Genomic DNA, 21,887 nt, shown 5'->3' with positions numbered 1-21,887 from the left:
GTGGACTTAGTTTTGGCTAACGAAGGTGCTGTGAACACTTTTCAGAAAGGGGGTTGATAAAGCAGGCGCCTCTACGGAAAGAGCCGTCCATGTGGTCCAACGCATCGCCAAAGCATATGACGCGTCCATGCCTAGAAGGTGCTCATTCCCCAGTAGAATACCAAACTACTGGTGGAATGGTGAACTGGCTGGCCTTCGATCAGCCTGCCACCGGACCAGAAAAGCGGCTCAGAGGGTGGAAGGTAAAGTCGATCAGGGGAAAAAAGAGTGAGCCTATAAAGCAGTCCGCAAAACCCTCAAGCTCGCAATCCAGCGAAGCAAGAAGAAATACTTTGCGGAGTTCTGCTCAGAAGCGGTCGTAAACCCGTGGGGGAGTGCTTATAGAATCGTGATGAGGCAACTCAGAGGCCGTTCATCTCCACAGATCACGTGTCCTAGCCTCTTGCTGAAAATAATCCAGGGGTTATCTGAATGTGATGGCAATTCCGCCAGTCACCAGAAGCGAGCTGCTGGATATCTGCGGTAGAATAGGAGACAATAAAGCGCCGGGCCTGGACGGAGTCGCGAATAAGGCCTTTAAGCTTGCCGTGAAATCCAGACCGAACATGTTCACTGAGTTGTTCGAAACGTGCATGTCCGAGGGGTAATTCCAGCGGCATGGAAGCGACAGAAGTTGGTACTTCTGCCTAAACTCCGTATCTCGCTGCCCACAGTGATGGGTTACGCTGACGACATAGCGCTGGTTGTTGACGCAAAGCATCTCGAAGATACTGAGTTATACTCAAGCGAGGCAATCAGTGCTGTCGAAAGTTCGCTAGAAGACTCTGGTGTGACACTTGCGGAGGAAAAAACAGAAGCGGTTCTCATAACTAAGCGCCGGAAGAGGAATGACGCCTGTATTAGAATTGGAAATCATATCATCACTTCCAAGCCAGCCATCAAATACTTGGGGGTGGTGATAGACAGGAAGCTCAGCTATGAACAACACGTGCAGTATGTTTGCGACAAATCTTCAACTGCAAGTATGGCCCTGGCGAGAATGATGCCGAACGTGGGAGGGCCACGGCTTACCTCTAGGTTGCTTGTAGCCAGGGTGGTGACCTCAATCATGCTCTATACGAACCCAGTTTGGGGGGAGGCGTTGCGGATGTCAGTTAACACTAACAAATTGAGTGCAGTCTACAGGAGGATAGCCCTGAGGGCATGCTCTGCCTTCAGGACTGTCTCAGATGATGCAGCATTCGACTTTAGTGAGTAAAAATCCCACATGCTGGTGTGTCCAGACCAGTGTCTTTTGAAGATTTCCACCTCCTCAAAAAAAGGCGGACAGACAGACAGTGTTTTACACAAAACCTTAAAAAATATGTTTTGTTCTTTGTTCCAAATAAGGAGAGTGAAAAAATCATTGAGGCTAGCAAGATATGCAAATGTGATCTGCTATCTGCAAAATAAAGATGTACGGGGAAAGGCGTCACTAACACAAAGTATTTCGCTGTCAATCATGTAAAAAAGTAATATCGGCAACTGAATAAAACTCTAGCGGACCCTACTATAGATTTCGAATTTTTTCGCAACTTTACGCGTCTAGAATGTAACATTATATCCCGTTTTATCGTTGATACAAACGCAGACTATGGAATCTGGTAACCTCACTTTACCTTTTAGGTGCACAAAAAATATCTCAATTTTATATTCAAATTCAATACCTTCTGTGTTTGTGAAAAGCCCCTCATCGATAAAACGCAGGGTAATTGGTAAATTTAGGTGAATCAAAAGGAGCAATGGTGTTGCCTGTGCAGTCCATTACAAAAAATTAATACTCGGAAGAGCATTTGCCTAATAATATTAATTGCTTTATCGCTGTACGAAGCGCAAAATTTGTAGTGCGGCAGATATATCAAAACTGTTCCACAACTCTCTTGGGATTCGATCAAGGAAGTTCCCTCTCGTCACTCCTTTTTTTTTTGTTAAGCACCCTATAAAATGCTATAGTCAAATGTGTTCTAAACGTCTCACAACAAAATTGAGTTTGAACAACTTTTTCAAAAAGAGAATTATTGTCTCTTGTAGCGTAACTGAACGAATTCGGATCAATGCCATCAGACAACGGTGAACGGCGCCATGAAATTAACTTGAATGAAGTGACGTGCCCTAACTAGCATTCTTTAATAGACAAGGGGTAGCTTCCTCCAACCTACAATTTTCGGTTTTAAATGTAAATATTTATTTCGGGAACGACTTACCCGCTTCATCAGTACAAAGCTACTTAGCTTACTTAGGTACAAAGCTAATTACAAAAATTGTAATTTGGAGGAAGCTACCCCTTGGCTATTAGTTTTAAGTTAGACTACAAGTGGCAGACGAAAATGTAATCTCCTAGCATTCTTTGTGATCGAGAAATCAAGCATTGTTTTCGGCGTCACAAATTACTGGAGTGTCGCCCACTGTAATTCATAGTGCTGCCCGACTATCAAAGGCAAAGAATGGCACCTCACGGTAATGGAGACAAAGATGTTGCGTTGGATCAGTAGTACCAGTATACTATGATCACATCCAAGGATAATCGCGATCTATTCGGGGTGCGCACAAAATTGCGTGAGAGGCGTTTTCGAGAGGGTGGTCATGTAAATCGGGTGAAAGAGAACTCCCTAAGATGGGCCAGAAAATCCAAGTCGGCGGGAAACGACCTAAAGTTTTGGGAGCTTCTCGACTATATCTGGACTGAGCCTATGACCGAGAAAAGTGGCGAACCCGATCTAGACGCCCCGGCGAAAAGGCTACAAGAGATGAGCGAAAAGTACTTCTTGAGTAATCTCAGTTTGGAGCTGGTGGGCCTGTAATAAATTTCTTTCCCTTTTAATTGACCTTCATAACCAGCAGGCGTCACTTTTTGCTCTACAGTCCACCGAGAGACACTGCATTAGTGAATTAATTGATGCAATATTTTACTACTTATACATTGGGGCATCTAGATATTTCTCAGTGATTCAGGCAAAAGTGGCTCCCCCTCCTTGCTCCTCCAGATGAGCTTTACAGTCTCCGGCTTTTCTTCATCTATTCATTAACTTGAAACTAGCAAGCCTTGAGTGGTTAATTCAACTTAGCCAGCTGGCGACAGACAAAAATGATTTTTCTGTAAGATTCCCTCTTGAAAAAAAAAAACAGTTGCCTTCACAGTAAATAACAAAACGAGTTTTTTTCTGAATATGTATGTTTATTTTCTTCCCTACTAAAATCTAGTTATAATTAAAACAGAAAAAGAAATTAATAACAGTACGTTTTACATAAAACTTATCAACTACACTTCCAGAAGTGATGATCATCTTAGTTATTATCAATATATCATATCTCACGTCTACTAATTGTTCGTTTATCAACTTTCTCCTCCTGCATTCATTTATTTATCAATAGAAAACGAGGGTGCTTACATACTTATTATCATATAGTTAAATCTCTATACAAAATATCATTTTATAACCAAAGAAAGAACTGTAGGAATTGAAATATTTACTTCTATTTTCGCTTCTTACATGATCTTAGTGGATATTGTTATAAATTGGATTAAATCTTTCATTTTACGGATTTTATTTTGCCTGTTTTTATTGATGTCGAGTTTTTATTGCAAAGTGTATAGTAGAAAGCACATTATTGTAGTTGTGGCAGCATTCCCATCAGTTCGTTCAGTTGACTAAGTCGTTCGATATTGTGGGCCTCAGTCCAATGGGTCCGGACATTTGAAAAGAGCTGAAATCAAGTTGGCAGATATTCCAAGTTGTGGATAGGAATATATTTGAAAAGTGTTATTAAATTACCTCCGCGATCCATCCAGAATCAGTGAGAAGCTCCCTAAGAATTTCATGAGGGTCTTTTGCATTTTCTAACAGGTCTTGTACTCGTTTCGAGCACAATTGAAGTAAATTGTATTTTTCATGTACAATTTTATGTAGTGATTCGGCATGTGTTATACATTTATGACACATTGTTATGTTCTGAAAAAAAAGACAGTAGGAATTAATATTATTTCCACAGGAGAACAGGATGCATATTGTAAGGAAAATATGATAGCTTATATTCAAAGTTAGTACCACAAGATGTGTCTAATAATCCATCATTCATTATTATAAATTTTGCACAACATAAACATTTTCATTCACATTCATTTCAAACAAAACACATTCCATTCTCATAATCACTAAGAATTCCCAGACAAGTCATGAGACACCACCAGACAAATGTAAAAACATGACGATTCTGAAATGATTCTCAAGATGTCAGCAAATAGTTGTAAATTTCTTTTGTATAAATTAGGTTGTCCGGAAAATAAATTGAGCAGTATTACTCTACACGTTGCGACTTTAGTGCCAGACGAAACGCCTGCTGGCAAGGAATAATTCGATTTCCTGAACATTTGGTGACCCCGACGTGATCCACCACGTCTAATAACTATCCCAACTATATCTCCCTGCAAGCAGGCAAAACGAGTTGAGGGACGAATTCCAACGCCTTGTTCTAAACTACCGGAAGGACCCATCCAGCCGGAAAACTCCCGAATACCTGAAGGCCAAGCTCGAGCAGTTGAAGTAGTTGTGGACAACCCTCAACACAAAGAACATAGAGCTGGAACCTCAGGCCGGGATGTATTCGCATCATCCGTACTTCAAAAAACAGTATTTCGCCAAAGTCAGTGCGGAATACATAAAGGTGAAAAGGAACATCCAGCAACTTCTGCATAATTTGGAAGCACCGTCACCATCCGCATCAGCTGTATCAACAGAAACGACGTTCAGCGCTTCAAAACCCCAAACGTACCACTGGAGGAAATGAATTCCCATAGACCTAACATACAACGCATCAGAAATCTCATCAGGCGGCGAGGTGTTGCTACACAATCCATAGTACACCTCATTAATAAGATATAATGCTCAATTTGCAATACGGAACCATTAATCCATTACTAGTGACGCCACTACAACTCCAAGGGCAAATAACACTCATTCAGAGGGTCTTCCACCGAATTTAAGGATTCCGATTATTCGAGTGATTGGGGATCTTTCACTGTACAAGACGTTTTCCGTACATGCTAAAATGACAAAGAGCTTTGTTATTTTCCAGTTAAAATTGTCACTAATCAATGCTGAGGAATTTCAGCTATTCAACTTATTACTTGTTCCTATTCAACGAGCAACATCATTCACTATACAATAAACAGTCCAGTATCAACCAGTGCGAACTTGCTCTTTTGAATCACCAGGAATCATCATCCATGCAATGTGTACCAACTTTTGGATCGAGACCCACCAACGAAACACATGGATTTATGCGTTAGGAGGAACCCGAATCTTCGACACAATATGTGGAACGGAAGTCACCACCCAAACTCTACAAGGGAGTGGCGTATTACCATTACGACCCCAATCCGAAACCATGACGATCAGGGGACTGTCCACATTTATTACAAGTCTAAATTACGCGTTTACACCATCAGCGCCGGCTAGCAAGGTGTGTGTATGTGTGTGTGGTGGGGGAGAAGCTACAGTTTCTGAGCACTCAGGCCGTGTTGGTCCATTGTACTCGTCACCCCCGTCTAATGGAATATTCTGCATTCGTTAACGTATCGCAGGATTTCCGTTAGTGGATGTGATGCTACCCGTCGCAGTTGGAGAGCAACGGCACCAAAGATCTGATGTCTGATGCGTCCATAGACGGGTCATTCACATAGGATTCCGTTTCCTCATTACAGGAGGGACACGTATCATCTTGAGTAATTCCTATTCTGAACATATGCCCAGCTAGTGAATTATGGCCTGTCAGAATGCCCACAATACACCTGCAAGTTCTCCTGCTTTGCGGTACGCATGTTCAAGTCTGGCAGGAAAAGTTTGGTGTGTCGGGCAGTATTTAGGCTCTGCCACCTGTCATTGTGGGAAGCTTGTTCCCAGTTTTTGAAAACAGACTTAGCCAATGCTACTGATACTCCAATTGCTGGTTCTAGTCCCGGCATAGGGGAGATTGACCCCTCTTTCGCTAAACCATCCGAGATTTCATTTCCCTCTACGCCACAGTGACCAGGTACCGAGAGTAGTTCCACCGTATTGAATCTAGAGATAGAGTTCAAACGGTCTCTGCATTCCTGAATGATTTTCTGGGACTTCCCAGTTCTCTCTACGCTTCATATCTTCTTCTAAACAGATGTATGGGGACACGAGAATCGGAAGGCATTGTAAGAACTGGATTCAGTTCTACCAGTAACTCTTCCAATGCTCTGTACCCCCCACATCCGTTATTTCTCCATAGATCTAATCGAATTAGTCTATGAGCTGTCCTCATTTCAGTGGTTTGAATAAATATATCCAGGGGCTGCAAATTGGGTAGTGCATTCAGAGCTGCGCCGGATGTCATGCTCATGGCACCAGTAATACCTAGACACACAGTTCTTTGCAGTGCGGCAAGTTTACGGTGAAAACCTTTTTGTCTCACCGTAACCCACCACACTACGGATACAGATACGAACATCGGCCTCATGATGGCAACATATATCCACATTACCCCATGAGGCCTGAGTCCACATGTCGAGGCAAAGGTCCGTCTGCACAGCCCATAAGCTGTGAGAGCTCGTTTCATCTTTATCTCTACATGTTTGTTCCAAAGAAGTTTTTTTATCACTTCTTCGGAGAGTTGAAGGGCAGTACCCCTCATCTCAGGGAGGCAGAGTCCATCCAGTTTTCTCCTTTTCGTGAATAATTGTGGTTTTATTTGAATTAACTGAAAGACCATGTCTGAGGCACCAACTGTCTATCAAATCAACGCCACGTTGTATATTCCTACACACCGTTCCAAGATCCCTATCAACAGCAAGCACAGCCACGTCGTCAACATAAGCTTGAGCGTGTATTGGAAAATTTTGCAGTTCGCATAATAGTGAGTCGATCTGCATACTCCACAGAAGTGGCAAAAGCACACCTCCTTTGGAACAGCCCTTCGTTGCTTCTGCAGTCAGATAGCGATCGACACCCACCTCAGCACACAGTCTGCGTTAGCATAGCGTGGATCCACTTAATTAAAGCATCAACACCATGCACTCTGGCGGCATCACAAAGTTTTTGAAAAGGCGCACAGTCAAAAGCCCCGTCAATGACCACGAATACCCCCATCGCGTACTCACCATTCAAAGTTGCATCCTCTATCTTTGTGACCAAAGAATGAAGAGCAGACCACAGGATTTTCCACGCTGGTAAGCATGTTGGTTTTCATTAAGTGTGTGCGACCTAAGTGCATTTCTACGAATGTGACGCTCCACCAGTCTCTCCAAACCTTTCAGCAAGAATGAAGTCAAGCTTATCTGTCTGAAGTTCTTTGGATTAGAATATTCATTTTTCCTAGGTTTCGGTATAAAGACTACCTTAGCCTTCTGCCAAGAGGAAGGCACGTAGCCCGGAGCAAGACATCCTCGAAAAATATGCCTTAGAGGTCGCTCTAAGTGCTGCATGCTCTCCTTTAGCATTGCCGGATAGATGGAAGGACAGTATGGCAGCTCACACCTTTTCATGGGTAACAACCGCTTTCGCAGTGTTCCAGTTCCCCTTGCAGCACTTTCGTGTTCAAAAGGTTGTAAGAACCGTCAACTCTCCCCTTGCCACTTCTCTCATCCGTTCTGCCGGGTGGTGTACTTCCGAGAGAGTCTGTACTGAATCCAGTCTGGAGCTCGTGAAAGTACCATCGGGTTTTCTAAGAGAGTCCAACTTGGTCGAGGAACCGTTTTACCGCGTTGGCCTCCGGAAATAGGACAAGCATCTTCATAGCACTCTAAAAGTATGCAGGTCAGAGTTTTCAATTCATCTTCCAGCGCCAAAGGAGTCGCCTAGGGAGCTGTACTTTATTGCCAAGAAGTTGTTTGAACTTTGTCCAATCCGTTTTTCTAGGGTTCCGTCTTTGTAGTGCAGACTGTTCGTTCGCAATAGTCAGATTGAATTCTAGGTATTGGTGATCTGACAGTAAGACCTCGTCTAGCTCTAACACTTTTGAGGTACAGATGGTTAGGTCAGTTGCTTCGCTTCTTCACGGTCCCACGATCGCAGGGGCACACCCTACATTTGCAGTCATTGTTAGGTCAATTACTTCGCTTCTTCTCGGTCCCACGAAGGTTAGGGGCGCACTCTACGCTTTCAGTCATAAGACCAGCTGAAGTGATGAAATCAAATAGCTTCTCTCCTTTTGGATTGCATTTGCTACTGCCCCAACAAATATGTTGATATTCGCATCGCAACCTATTAAGAGCTCGAGACCACCTGATTCTGCAAACGCCATCAGATCCCTAAGCTCTTGCGTCGGTGGAGGATACAAAGAATCATAGGGTAAATAAACGGAGGCAACTATGATGTTTTTCCTCTCGTCATTTATCTGGTATTGTATGATGACCGTAGCTAAGTCCTGGGAACAGTACTGTCTCAGCATGGTTGCCTCTAACCGTCTTGACATCAGGACACAAGCTCTCGGCCTTATGGATCTTTCATCGTAGAAGATCTTAGCTCCCTTTACTGATCCAATGCCACAGATTCTGTTAAATCGAACCCACGGCTCTTGCACCAGAAAGATGTAGGGGAAATCCTGTAGCTTTGTCATTCTCGCTGCCAACAGCTAAGGAATAATTCAATTTCCTGAATAAGATGTTTTCTGTAAAATTAGGACATCTTTTAATTATTTAATTAACTAAAAGTGATTCGTCTAGGCTTAGACCAGAAATGATTATTATAAAACTAGGACGAAATGTGTTAGTAAAGGTAGCTATCTTCAGAGGGATTCATAACTTAGCAACAACACTAATAGAATCGCAAAACAACGAAGACCCGCGACCAAAACCATCTTCAGTGTCAACCAAAGAACAGACGGTACACCTCCACCTGCCCCTAAAAATCAGAAGCAGCTCAACACCCAAAGCTGAGAAAAAGATAAATTCAATTTAGTTCCCATCGATCCAGAATATTGGTTGATCTAAGCTCAACGCTGGGGAGGATGTTGAAGCATGAACTAATTGTTACCAAGTTACAAAATGCAAATTTTACACGCATTACAGCATTTAAGACCTATCATTTAATAAAGAATTTAGTTTATGTTCACACCTCAGTGCAAACCAGCCTTTTATTTCCCTCCAAGCTGTTGGAAACCTCGAGCATTTTGCACTCTATTTGTAGTGGCTTGGTTTGGTGTTGCACCTAATCAAGGACAAGATCTGAAATAATCAATACATACCTTATTATATGAAGCTGCCTGCGTGTAAAACGCGGCCGCTTTCATTGTTTTACTGTCGTACAATTCGCCACTCAACGAAAACGTTATTCCAGCCAATTCTCTGCATATCGCACACTGATATTTATCCATTTCCATTTCGCTAATTATACGATAGACCGGCCAAGTTTCGATTGCTTCAGTGATTTTTGCTGGCCATTTTAAAGATGATATAACCTTTTGCCGACATTGCTCAACATTATTGTCGATCACAGCAATATTCGGATGGAAGAAATCATCTGGTGGAGGAAATTAGGGAAAATTTATTTGGAATTTTATAAATTAAAAAAGACCGAACTTACCATCATCGCCGACATCAGAAAGGAAGTCATTATGCAGCGACTGGGATATCAGAGCCTGAACATAGACTCGAAAGTGATCGCTAAATTGTACATATTCATTCATGATTTTATCAGTGAACTCAGCGTTGGCTATTTGCGCAGGGCTCAATATCAACTTAACAACTTTCTCATCGCCATTTTGGAAACATTTACGAACTTGTACTTTAGTGTAGAATTCGATACTATTACTACGCCAGGTAGTATACTGGAAACAAAGTAGTAAGGACGAAATTAAAATTGCTCCTAAGATGCGGAATCTACATCTTACCATTTGTTTACTCCTGTAAAATAAATTTCCACCTTCTATGAAAGGTTCATATTTCTGTAAGATGGATTTCCCATCGATTTGCCATAGTACTGGCGTTTTACTAAATTGCTCCGATGTTAGAATTACGAAGTCCCCAATCTGTAAAGGAAACAGGCATCTTTATTTCAAGAAATCATTTCTTCAAAGTAAAAATCTCATGTTCTTTTGAAATATGTACATGACCACACGATGGAATATTAAGGGGTTTAGTGAGCTATTCAATTGTGACCAAGTAATGGATATTGATGATGAGGAACCACAATTTCGGACAGTTAGTCGCAAAATACTATTAGAAGACAATGGCACAAAAACATCCATTACAAATTAGCGCCACAAAAATACGAAGATTATATTCCATCTTTCCGCACTTACGTTAAACTTATCAGAAACTTTTTGGGAAGCAGCTGCTCCCCGTTGCTTATTTTTAGCTTCTTCACTCTCTTCCTCTTCTTCTTCGCTGCTTCCATCGAGGATGCCCGCACCTAAAACAGCAGCTGGAATTACTCCACGTTAATGTGTGTTTCTCAACAAATATTCTGAACAAATTGGCCTACCTGATAGAATGTTTGCACGCTGTTTACAGCGCGTTGTTGATTTCGGTTTACGTTGCTTCCGTTTTGACTGTCGGGGCTCGTCATCCTGCGCAACGGAAGTACAAAACGTTTTAGTAGTAAAAAAATAAAAAACTTTGAAATGCGATTATCTAATTTGTTGAAAGATACTTACATATTCATCATCCTGTGGTGTCCACACTGGATCGGTATCGGAATCAGCAAATGGTTCTTCTTCGTTTTCAGATGTTGTCCCAATTAGATCATCAATGCCTTTCGCCTTCGCCTTGCGTACTGTGGTTTCGCGTCGAGGGATATTCAAAGGGTCTAATTGACGATTAGCAAATCATGGATATATTGAAAATGAAAATTGAATAAAAAACCAAACATGAACTAATTTGTTGCGAAGATTGTGCCTTTTGTTCAGTCTGTGGTTGTGATGCATATTTTAAATGCACTTTACATATTAGACAGAAAGTTTGATTGTTTTCTGATAAGGTATACCAAGGACTTGTGAGGAACATATCCAGCTTTGTGAAAATTACAGCAAACTATCTGTAGGCAAATATGTAAACCACCTTTGCACATTTTCTCCCAGCTCTGAATATCAGAAAGGGATAACATTATCAACTTTTTTTCAATCCGATTAACGACCAACGACTTTCTGAACCCCATTGTCTTTTCGCTAAATTTATCAAACTCAGAAAATTTTGGAAAAAAGTTAAAAGTTAACTAAATATCCCGAAAAGGATTAAAAATACTAATTGAATTGAAAAATGAGTTAAAATAACAAAAATTACGAACTAGGTCCTTCCAACAGCGATGCGCAATATACTGTGATATCAACCGTAATTCAACCTGCATCCTTGGGATGGCCTGTCTCTGAAAATCAATACATTTTTCGGGAGAACCACATTCATGGATGATTGATGGATATGTACAACGACAACATGAATTAGATGAAATGATTGTGAGTTATCATGAGGAGAGTTAACATACATATGTAGTAGCGCATTCGTTAGTAAACCCACAAACCTGGCTTTGTTACTATATTTTTAAACCCTGATCGTTATTTGTTGCAATTAGGACGTTAAGGGTCAATGACCTGTTTTTTAGTTTGATGACAAAGAAGTTAAATCTATGTCTTCTTCTTTTTCCTCAGCCTTTGTCCCATTCACAAGCGGAGTCGACTCGTCGTGATCGGTTTCGCCATTTGGCTCTATCAAATGCCTGATCTGGGTGCAATCTCGAGGCTTTTAAATCCCCATCCAGCGTATCACCATACCATTGAAGATGCCTCTCTTGCAATTTTTTCACGATCGGTGCAACCCCGTAACACTCGTGGATATCCTCATTTCGGATGTGATCAAACTGTGTCACGCCACTAGCCCAACGCAACATTTTTGTCTCCATTACCGCAAGATGCCGTTCAATGTCTTTTATAATCGGCCAAAGCTCAGAACCATAGAGAGCGACAGGACGGACGACATTGCGGTAAATTTTAGATTTGAGACGTTCGTTGATACGTCGACCACAAACAACATCAGTTGTGGAACGCCACTTCATCCAGATTGCGTTAATGCGTGAAGCAATTTCATAACGCAGTTCTCCATTGGCTAATAGCGTTGACCCGAGATATTTAAATCGTTTAGTTCTGGGCAGATCATTGCCGTTGTCTGTGATTGTGCCTGTTTCATGGGGATCGGTCGTCGAAAAGTCAGTTTTGTTCAGTTTCAATCTGAGACGGTGTTGTATGAGGCGATCATTTCATTTTTGGACAAGTTGCTCGAGATTATTTTTGCTATTAGACGCTAGCATCATTTGCATAAAGCAGTGTATAGGGCGCTGAACGTTGGGTGTCCCGTGTGACGGTGTGCATAACAAGGACAAAGAGTAGTGGTGCGAGGGCGCTTCCTTGATGAACCCCAACAGAGACACGAAGCGGTTTTGATACATCCGCCAGACTTCCAACTTTACTTTATAGAGCACTTGACCCAACGCACGAGTTCTTCTGACATTAAGTGTTGTCGTAGAGTATACCGACCTCATTTGTGGCAGATCCAGAAATGCAATATAAAGAGAGCGATGCATCTAACTGTATTTCTCCATGGGAAACTGTGTATTGCGTCAGTAGTTCCGCAGTTCTTGATAAATCCGGCTTGATTCACGGTTATTTCAACGATTTCACGAATACAGTTGTCAAGAATGCCTTCAAAAATTTTCATGGTATGGGAAAGCTTTATTCAAGAATAAAAAAATCTTCCCTTTGCACAATTTTCCAGTATTTCTTGCAGGCATTATACCCACTCTAAAAAGCTACGTTTAAAACCTCGTTCAAAGCGATTATTATAGCCTCGTGGATTACCTCTATGTGGTCAAAGTTGTATGCGTTAAGGATGGTCTTAATCCTTGGAAACAAAATTAAGGTCTGCCGAGTCGAAACTGTAAAGAGGATCAGTAACCATTTCCAAGTTATTTTTCGCAGGAAATCACGGATGCGCATGTTTACGGGAGCATTGCCGTGATATTGCAATTTAGTAATAGCGACCAGCTTTCGTATACAAAGGACGTTTATTCATTATCTTTCGAGATTATCCATTGCCGCCTTGCCTATGTATCGTAAACAATGGTTTCGGCTATAAGATGGTCTAAAAAATTAGACTCAATTTGAACACGTTCTGTAAATGACATTTTCATGCCTCCTGGCTCTCCTTAACATCGTCGATCTAATTTGTATCATAAAACACTTCCAGATTTTCGCACAGAACTTATCGCATACCATTATTTCAGAATCAGCCCAACGCGTTTCAATGCAATTGATCTTCCCTCGATCTAATCCAACCCCCAAATACACCCTGTACGAATGTAATGGGTCGTCATTGGGTTGAGCATTTTTCCCCGGTTTTAAAATTTCTGAAGAAGGGAATTCAAGCGCAACTCTCTTCTCAAAATATTTTGCAACAACTTGTTAGGAATCACTTGATTGATTGAAAAAATGCTAATTACCATTTGACTCTTAATGACTTCACAGTCTACACTTAAGCAAAAACTTTCTGTAATATCTCCAAACTATATAGGACGAGAGAAGGGTTGGAAGATAACGGGACTGTGAAATTCACTACCGTTGAGAGGACTTTCGAGGGACATATGCGATTAAGATATACTTGCATGCATGTTCCTACTGTAGTTGCTCGTAGGGAACAGCGCCACCTCCCGTTATTCAATCCCTCCCTCCGTTATTCAATGCAGCCCGTTTCCGTGATCCCGCTGTCGTCCAATTGTGGGAAAATTTTATTGACTCAATTCGTAGATACCCCGTAGGAGAATATCAATCAAGCGGCTCTATCTTTGGCGCGGGTGAAGTTGTTGGTCATGCCCGTAAAGGAGGTTAGCTATGAAAAATGTAGCTTAGCGTACGCCCTAATGAAAGCAATTTAATCACTGTGTTGGTTACGGAAGCAGAAATTGCCGCAAATAACGATTTCGCTACCGTATCACATATCCCGTAAAAACTTGCAGGTGGTCGTATGTTTTTCAATAGTTCTGGAAGGGACGTCGATGAGCAGCTGAAGAGGGGGAAGCAACCAACACTTCGCCTCAATTTTTAATCGAATTTTCTGGATGATACCTTAAAATGAGAATCGTTAGTGCTGAAGTGAAATTATTTTCCGCTCAAGCGGAGTAAAGCCTCGGCGCTAGGCGGATTCCATACAGAACTGTTCCTTGTAGCTCCTATAGTACCTCCAGAGTTGCATTCATTCGTAAATCTGCGCTGAGGAAAGGAAAAACTGGCTCCCGAAATATCGATACCTGCGATTAAATACACTAGGGTTGCCCTTAATTATTAATTTATGATTCCGTTTTTTTAATTACCTCTAGACAACATTTAGTCTCGCCTAATGTTTTGGGATTCAAAGTTAAATAATGCTGTTATAATTTTTGGCCCCCTACATAAGGATGGACGATTCCGTACTCTACTAGCTTTTCGAGCGAAGCGTAGCCGAAAGTTGGCTGTCTAATGCAATTTATTGACAAGCATCATGGGACAGATTGTTTTGAAAATGATAGAACTAGAGAAGTAATTATTTCATACTTTCGGACATCTAATTCAAAAATTAGCCTTCTATGATAAACCGTCAAATGTTTATAATGAACCACGTACCTTAGGAGCATAAGAGAGTGTACTACTGTATCCAAAAAAAACAGCAGTTTTTAATTTAAATCGAAAGAGTACTCCTCTCCATCTTGCGCAATGGTTTTTTTAACCTGGAAGACCAAGCGATAGCAAACGTGAATCCAGTATCAGTTTCTTACCGCACTCTCTTGACCTCGGAACCCGTTCTGAGGCTATTCTCACTGCAATGCAACAACTGCTATGTACCAATGGAGTTATAGTGGAGAAGGATGCTTTCTTTGAGCAATTACATTAATTGAGCAATTCAGAAGAAGTTTCTTAGAGATGACATTGTAATCGTGATGGGTAATCTGAATGCAAGGTGGGCTCTGACAAAACCTTATTCGGACATGTGATAGGGAAACACAGTCTTCGCGACTGTAACGATAACGATGGGAGGTTTGTGAATTTTTTCAGCTTCCACCGCCTCGGCATTGGTGGCACATCGTTTGTGTACAGAGCTTTCCATAAGGTCAGTTGGGCTTCAACTGTTCGTTGGTGTTGTCTTGGGTGTTGTGCTCGCAGGGTTGGAGATTCAACATCGACCACTTGTATAATCCAGCTGCCGTTCGACATTGCGAGAGCTATCTTGCTGATGGCAGATACCCTGAGTAGCCGCCATCAAAAATGTTCTCGGACGCTTCACAACCGGATCGATTAACGGAAGCCAATGAAAGCTCTATTGACAGCTGCGAGTGATGGTGGGCGTGATACGTTCGAACTCCGATACCTTGTGCAATCCCGTGAAGTTCAACGTAGTGTACGCCGTGACGAAAGGGAATTTATTCTTGGGTAGGTAGTCCTCTGAGAAACATTAACGACCGACGCTTCATCCACGATGACAAGCAGCTTAACCGTATTACATCCGGTTATGTTCCACCTCAGATTGCTCCTCCAAAAGCAAAAAAAATTATTTCTGTCATCAATGCACTCAAACAGAGTCAAACCACTGGGCTCGACGATCTCCCTGCAGAGATATTTACCGCTGCACATACAGTTTCTGCAGATCTCGTACGGGAATCTTGGGAATCGGTGACTTTTTCCCAGAGATTGGAAGAAAGAGATAATCGTGGAAATTCCAAAGGGCATCCGTTTTGAGTGTGACAATTGGAGGGGTATCTGCGTGCTCGCTGTCGTCGCAAAGATAAAAGCTAAAATTATCCTGGAATGCCTCAAAAGATATCTCGAAATCTTGATCGACAGAGAGCAGACTGGTTTCTCCTCCGAATCATCCTGCTTTGACCACTTGGTCGATGCACAAGCCTGTCACTTGTACACGATATAATCGGAATGCGGAAGTGACAATGGATAGGATATACATTAAAGAGGGACAACAATAACATTGCTGGTTACGTCATGCAGTGAAACCCATTCTCCCAAGATGGCCGGCGGGTGGGTCGTTCCAAGAGCACTTGACGCAGTAGAGGAGGAGTGCGAGCATTTCGGGAACTACTGGCGGGATCTGAAGCGCATTTCACGGACCCGCAAACGATTGTACGTAAGTATGGTTGACGCGCCATACCTCACCAAGGGGTAAATGACAACCATATATTATAAGCAAGTCGGGAAACTGGAAGCTGAACGCTTCACATATGTAAGGTTTTGTATTTTCTTATGCGAGGAATCTTGAGTGAATATCAATTCCACTTATACTTGGTTAGATATAGTTATCATCATGACACCAATCTACAGACTGAAGGCGACGCATAGCTTGATAGATAAACACTATGTCATGTTGGAACTACAACTACCATTATATGACTCTGACGCATATGACACCTTGCAGCCGGTACCAATCTCCGCCTTAGCAAACGAAAAGTAAAAGTTGGAAAGTTTCCTCTCAAACCGCTTACTGATCAGACTTGGCTCCTTCCAGCTAACACTTGTTTGCATCAATGAATCATGCGCTCGTTTGGTTTCTTGAAAGAGGTTTATTTACTGGCGTACACCTAGTAACCGCTTCGGTCACGCTGCTTCCTGGGCAGAGGTGAGGCAGCGTCTGACGAGTTGCCTCTACCTTATATCTATACTAGTGCATATCACTATGCTTATTTTAACGGGGTTGCAACGAGACTAACGCTCAAACCATAGTGGTGAGCGAACTATCGAAAACCAAAAAAAAAGAGGTGGAAAGAACAAAAAAGATAAAAGGCGCGGGCGCGCGCATAGTGGAGCGGTGTGCGAAGATCGAGCATCCCAACTGCCGTATTCAACACTTTGTCCGCCATTATCATCACTGCTTTGTCCGCCGTTCTACTATCTTTTTAGCCTAAAACGATGATGCACCATTCTGAAAACCTACTCTAAACTTATAAAAATTGCACTGTTGCCGTTGAATTGGGAACTTGCATAAATTTTAACATGACCCTGGGAGTCCCCGGAGACGTCGACAACTCCTCTTCGATGTCGATGGAGTGACCGTAGCTCTGCCAAGGTGGTAATTGTGGCGTGTATCAGGAGCCAGCCCCTTCGGGACTCCGTTCGGGTAGTGTCCATTGAACCGGTATTGGTAGACCGCGTTGTCCCGAGCGAGCGCTTATTAGTCCGTGAGTTCCGGGATCAGCTAATCGTAGGTCAGGTCTTAGGAACTGCGGTAGGGGGTTTGTCTCCGATGGTATACTCGTTCCTGACTATTGCGGCCCGCTCCCTTGCAAACAATGCACTGATAAAAAACTTAAATGGCGAACACAAACAAAACGAAGGAAGAGATAGCGGGAAGGGAGAGTGAGTTGGCTGCTTTTATATGAAGTACGAAATTGCATCGCTCACCCTAGCAAAGGACGCAGCTATGGCCGAAATAGCCGACGAGGCATCGTGATGCGCAAATAGAGAAGAAGACTCAGAAAGTGATGCCTGCGCTATTCCCTGCACCCCGTACGGGATGTTGACGCGACCCTGAGTTGCCGTCTTCAGACCGCCCACTTTGTATGCTTAACGAAAAGCTCATCAGAAGTACTCACTGAAGCAATACGCGTTGCCGGAGGCTTATCTTTACGGCAGTTCGGTTTCAGAGCAGCGAGATCTACAATTGATGCTGTCATGTAAGTCGCGGATGCCGTTCGACGAGTGGAGGCAGATAGTCACCGAACTCAACGTTCATTCTAGGCACACTAAATAATACTTTCCATGCGCCGATACTGTTGAATATGCGCAAAGCAGACTTGACATATTGATGCGACAAGTAAGCGGATGGATGACTGCTCATAGCTTCAACCTTGCACTGTAAAGTACCTTGGGCTGACTCTTGATTCAAAGATGAGCTTTTTTGTGCAAATCAAAGCAGCAGCGAACAAAGCTGGAGCTGGAATTTCGGCGTTAAGTAGGCTAATGACAAATATTGATGGTCCTACGTCTAGCAGCCAACGTCTCCTGATAAGTTCAAGTTCAACGCACTCTGTCCTGTTCTACGGTGCAGGTATGGGTTGACGCTCTTGACAAGGAGATATATCGTAAGCGTCTCGCGCAAGTACAGAGTCGAGGAGCTTTGCGGGTTACGTCTGGGTACCGCACTGTCTCTGAACCGGCCGTGATAGTGATCGCGGGAGCGATCCCCGTTGGCCGTTTGGCTAAGCAGCGTCAAGCCATATACAAGTGCAAGGGGGAAGAGTCAAGGGAGGTGGTTGCTCGTGAAGAACGGCAACACACCCTAGATGAGTGGCAACTCTCTTGGCAAAATAAAACTAGAGGCAGATGGACTGCGCGGCTCATCGACAGCTTAAGTGCATGGCGGGAGCGGGAGGGTTCGGGTACTAGCCCAATGATGGGGGGGTGTTCAGTTGGTAGGCCGACGACGTACCGTTGCGGGAGTCCAACACTCTGTACGTAAATGCATTCACCTACCCCACCTAAAAAAACATGCATCTGACGAGAGCAAATCTGGAGCTGGCACACCTTGAACGCATGGGAGAGCCTTGAAATATTGCGAAAGGATTTGCAAAATTGATGAATTCAGACGAGGGGAGCTGTACATCGAGACTAATTAAAGAACTTGCCTACAAATGTAGGCACCGCACCACCCACTAATTGCTGCTAATTGGTGACCATTAACGCAAAAAGCATAATATCATCATCTCTATCTGCATGTGTACCTTTTTCTTAGAATTTGTACCTAAATATGTATCTTTGATTTGTAACTTTTCTTATTTAAAAGACAGACAAACTTCCCAATGATGTAGTAGCTAAAGTACGTCGGGAGACTACTCACATTTTACAATAGGTTTTGCGTGAATATTGAGAAGGTGAATGCGCAATCAGAAAAATTATTTGCCCAGAGCACTGAAATGATTATCATATGTGAATGGTAGATGACAAAGTAGAACAAGCGGAGAATATAAATTATTTCGGAGGAAGAGGTCCATAAATAGATGGCAAGAGCGGTAGGAACGCTCGGGAAAGGGTCGGTGGACGCACAGGCTCATTCCTGCTATCAAGGAGTGGTTGGAGAGACGACATGATGAGATTAATTATAATCTCACCCAGTTTCTTACGGGGCACGGAGGATATCGCCTGCATAGGTTTAAATTAGAGACCACACCCGATTGTCCAAATTGCGATGGAGTCCCAGAGGATATATTCTTCCACTGTGCGATATTTGTGGAAGAAAGGAGGAATTTAGAGGAGACTCTAGGAGATGTGCTGATACCAGAAAATTCGGTGACGAAAACGGTAGCACATCAAGAAAATTGGCATGCGATCAACTCCATGATTGCATCTATTCAAGATAAATTGCGAGGCAGAGGAAAAGAGAAAAGCGCGATCATGTGCGCCGCGTATAGAAGAGAGGTGACTAAGCTAGAATGAGCTGACTCCGCCCCGTGATGTAATACCTTAGGGTGGTTTCGCGGGGCAGGAAGGGAGTCTGGGGTGGTTTTAGTGGATAAAAATCCCACACGCTGGTGTGTCCACACCAGTGTCTTTTCAAGATTTCCACCTCCTGAACAAAAAGACAGACAGACAGACAGTAAACCGATTTTAATAGGGTTTTGTTTTCTAATTTCTGTTTTTGATCCATTTTTTTAGTTTGCGGTAGTTAACTTCGGAGTTCTCTTTAAGGACTCTCCACGTGTAGACGGATGATAACATTGAAAATTTGTCATTCAATACAACAAATTAAAACATTTATATTCACCTATTTACCACCGAATATGTTTGACCAATTATGAAATTCTTAAACCCCAACAAATATTATATAGAATGGAGATGAAAATTGACCCTCTGAAAATGAAAATAGCATGCAACCTAAAAAGTTTATGGCGGATCCCAATAAATGAATGTCAATATGAATTTTTACTCCATTATTTCTCCCTGAATAACGAACAAAAGAAAAAAAACATTTAACAGAATTTTGTTTGAATTACACGTTCGTCAAATCTAATAAACAATTACGCATAAATACGGTCACTAATCAAATTGAAGCAAAATTTCTAGGGGTAACGAGAAAGTTATTTACACATAAACTAAGCATGGGAAACTACCTTACGATTACGTTTGAAATGATGCGTTTTGGATAAATCTTTCCCAAAAATATTTGACAGTGCAGCACGATTTTTCGACCCTACATTAGTTAGATGTAGACTTACCTTCGCTCAAGGTTGCGACCAGAGCATCCTTGGTTTGTGTGAGTTGAAAATATGTAGTTTGCTTCTACCCTTTTTGATGTTTAGAGATGCAAATGGAGTCTTCAGATGACTTACCTTCGTCCCCTTGTTATGCTGATGAATTTTTGATTTTTGAATATGCTGAATTATCGCTAACTGCACATTTTCTTATGTAATAAAAGGCACTTAAATTGTAGGTATTAAAACTAATGAATAGTTTTTAACTTTCTCGTTTACCCCTTTTTTGTTTTGCTTCAATTTTCTATTCCGCATTTTAGCACTGTGGAAAATATCACGGAAACAAAAAGTTATCAAACATATGCTTACTTGAAAAGTAGTTCGAATTTTCAACAATAACAGTTAACGTATGTTTTCTGTAAGTTTAACACAAATAGAACAGGGTGCTACTACTGGGATCCGTCATGTCACATTCAAAATCTTATCATGTCTACATCCTAGTATCAACAACAATACAAAACATTTCATTTTGTTTTTAAATATAAAATTTTATATTTTATTTTCTCGTAAACTTTCTGGTTTTTACAAAATCATAACAATTATCATTTCTTTTGTTTTTCACTTTCTTCTCCTCTTGTTTGTTTGAAGTAAACTGAAGAATTCCTTTCCTTATACTTTCAAACTTAATTATGAGATTCGTTTCGCAATTCATGATTATATATAAAAATTAAACGGTGTATGTGTGTATGATGTGTTATGAACTGTGAATCATATGATTTCCTCGATAAACTTCGTAAAATCTCGTCTTTGTTTACAGAGCAACTAAAAAAAGGTATTTTTTGTCCAATCTAATGTCTAGGGATCTCAATGAACGTTCGTTTAAGATTATGGGGGTTATGTTAAAATCAAAATATATTTACCCTTAAATAGCCCTATAATACATTAAAGATTCTCTCCTCTTTCTCTCAATATTTTATCCTAGTTTCTGCATCTTGTCACTTTTCGCGTCACTAAAGATAATGATATTTGTATCTCTAAATTACACTTGATTATACTTTTCCAATAAGTGATAGAACTTGCTTTATTTTTACAAAACTTATTAGTTAACACTACGCTCTAATAATGCTTCTAATAAGGTTCTAAGAAACTGGTATTAAATAATTTACAATAAATCAACGTTCAGAAAATTTGTCCAATTTAATAAAGAACAGAGAGAGATAATGCATTGCATTTTAACATTAGACGTTATTCACTAAAGCGAAATTAAATTCTTACAATCGACACTCAATCATTTCTCTTTTCTTTTCTATGTTTTTTTTTTACTTTTTGTCTTATTTTAACTCATCGTGGGTCCATGCCTAATTCTGTTATTATAAAAACTTCTGTAAAAATAATTTAGAGATAGAAATTTGATTTTAATTCAGAAACGAAAATTTGTAGGGGGGAAAAGTAAAATATATTCGAATTTGATTTTGGTATATTTTCAAATGAAATGAAAATAAAGATAAAAAATTAAATAGAAGGAACGTATGATAATAAAAACCAGAATCATGTCCCAGCAGTAGCACCATGTTTTATTATTATTATGATCATGATTTTCTCTTTAAAAAATAAACCAGAAGTAAGAAACAGTCATTTTCGGTTTTGTTATATTACATTGCAAAATTATTATCAAGC

General features: G+C 41.3%; 1 protein-coding gene across 4 annotated transcripts in view; it reads right to left on the bottom strand.

The window, feature by feature from the left end:
* Positions 1 to 3,193: 3,193 nt before the first annotated feature.
* The window catches only part of LOC119650256 (putative uncharacterized protein DDB_G0271606), a 41,373-nt gene continuing 22,679 nt past the window's right edge, over positions 3,194 to 21,887 (bottom strand). For 3 of the 4 annotated variants that reach the window (XM_038052848.1, XM_038052849.1, XM_038052851.1), the window contains exons 4-11: positions 10,657 to 10,775; positions 10,485 to 10,569; positions 10,303 to 10,424; positions 9,892 to 10,029; positions 9,585 to 9,828; positions 9,247 to 9,521; positions 3,813 to 3,989; positions 3,194 to 3,744 (exon numbers count right to left, since the gene is read on the bottom strand). In XM_038052848.1, the coding sequence (XP_037908776.1) occupies positions 3,646 to 3,744; positions 3,813 to 3,989; positions 9,247 to 9,521; positions 9,585 to 9,828; positions 9,892 to 10,029; positions 10,303 to 10,424; positions 10,485 to 10,569; positions 10,657 to 10,775 (1,259 nt within the window). In that variant the 3' untranslated portion in view covers positions 3,194 to 3,645. Of the gene's footprint in view, positions 3,745 to 3,812; positions 3,990 to 9,246; positions 9,522 to 9,584; positions 9,829 to 9,891; positions 10,030 to 10,302; positions 10,425 to 10,484; positions 10,570 to 10,656; positions 10,809 to 21,887 lie in introns of all 4 variants that reach the window. The other variant, XM_038052850.1, reaches the window with a different exon arrangement.

Source organism: Hermetia illucens, chromosome 2, assembly GCF_905115235.1.
Source record: "Hermetia illucens chromosome 2, iHerIll2.2.curated.20191125, whole genome shotgun sequence".
NCBI classification, from domain to species: Eukaryota; Metazoa; Arthropoda; class Insecta; order Diptera; family Stratiomyidae; genus Hermetia; species Hermetia illucens.
The sequence above is the reverse complement of the archived record's forward strand: the minus strand, read 5'-3'. Positions and strand labels throughout refer to the sequence as shown.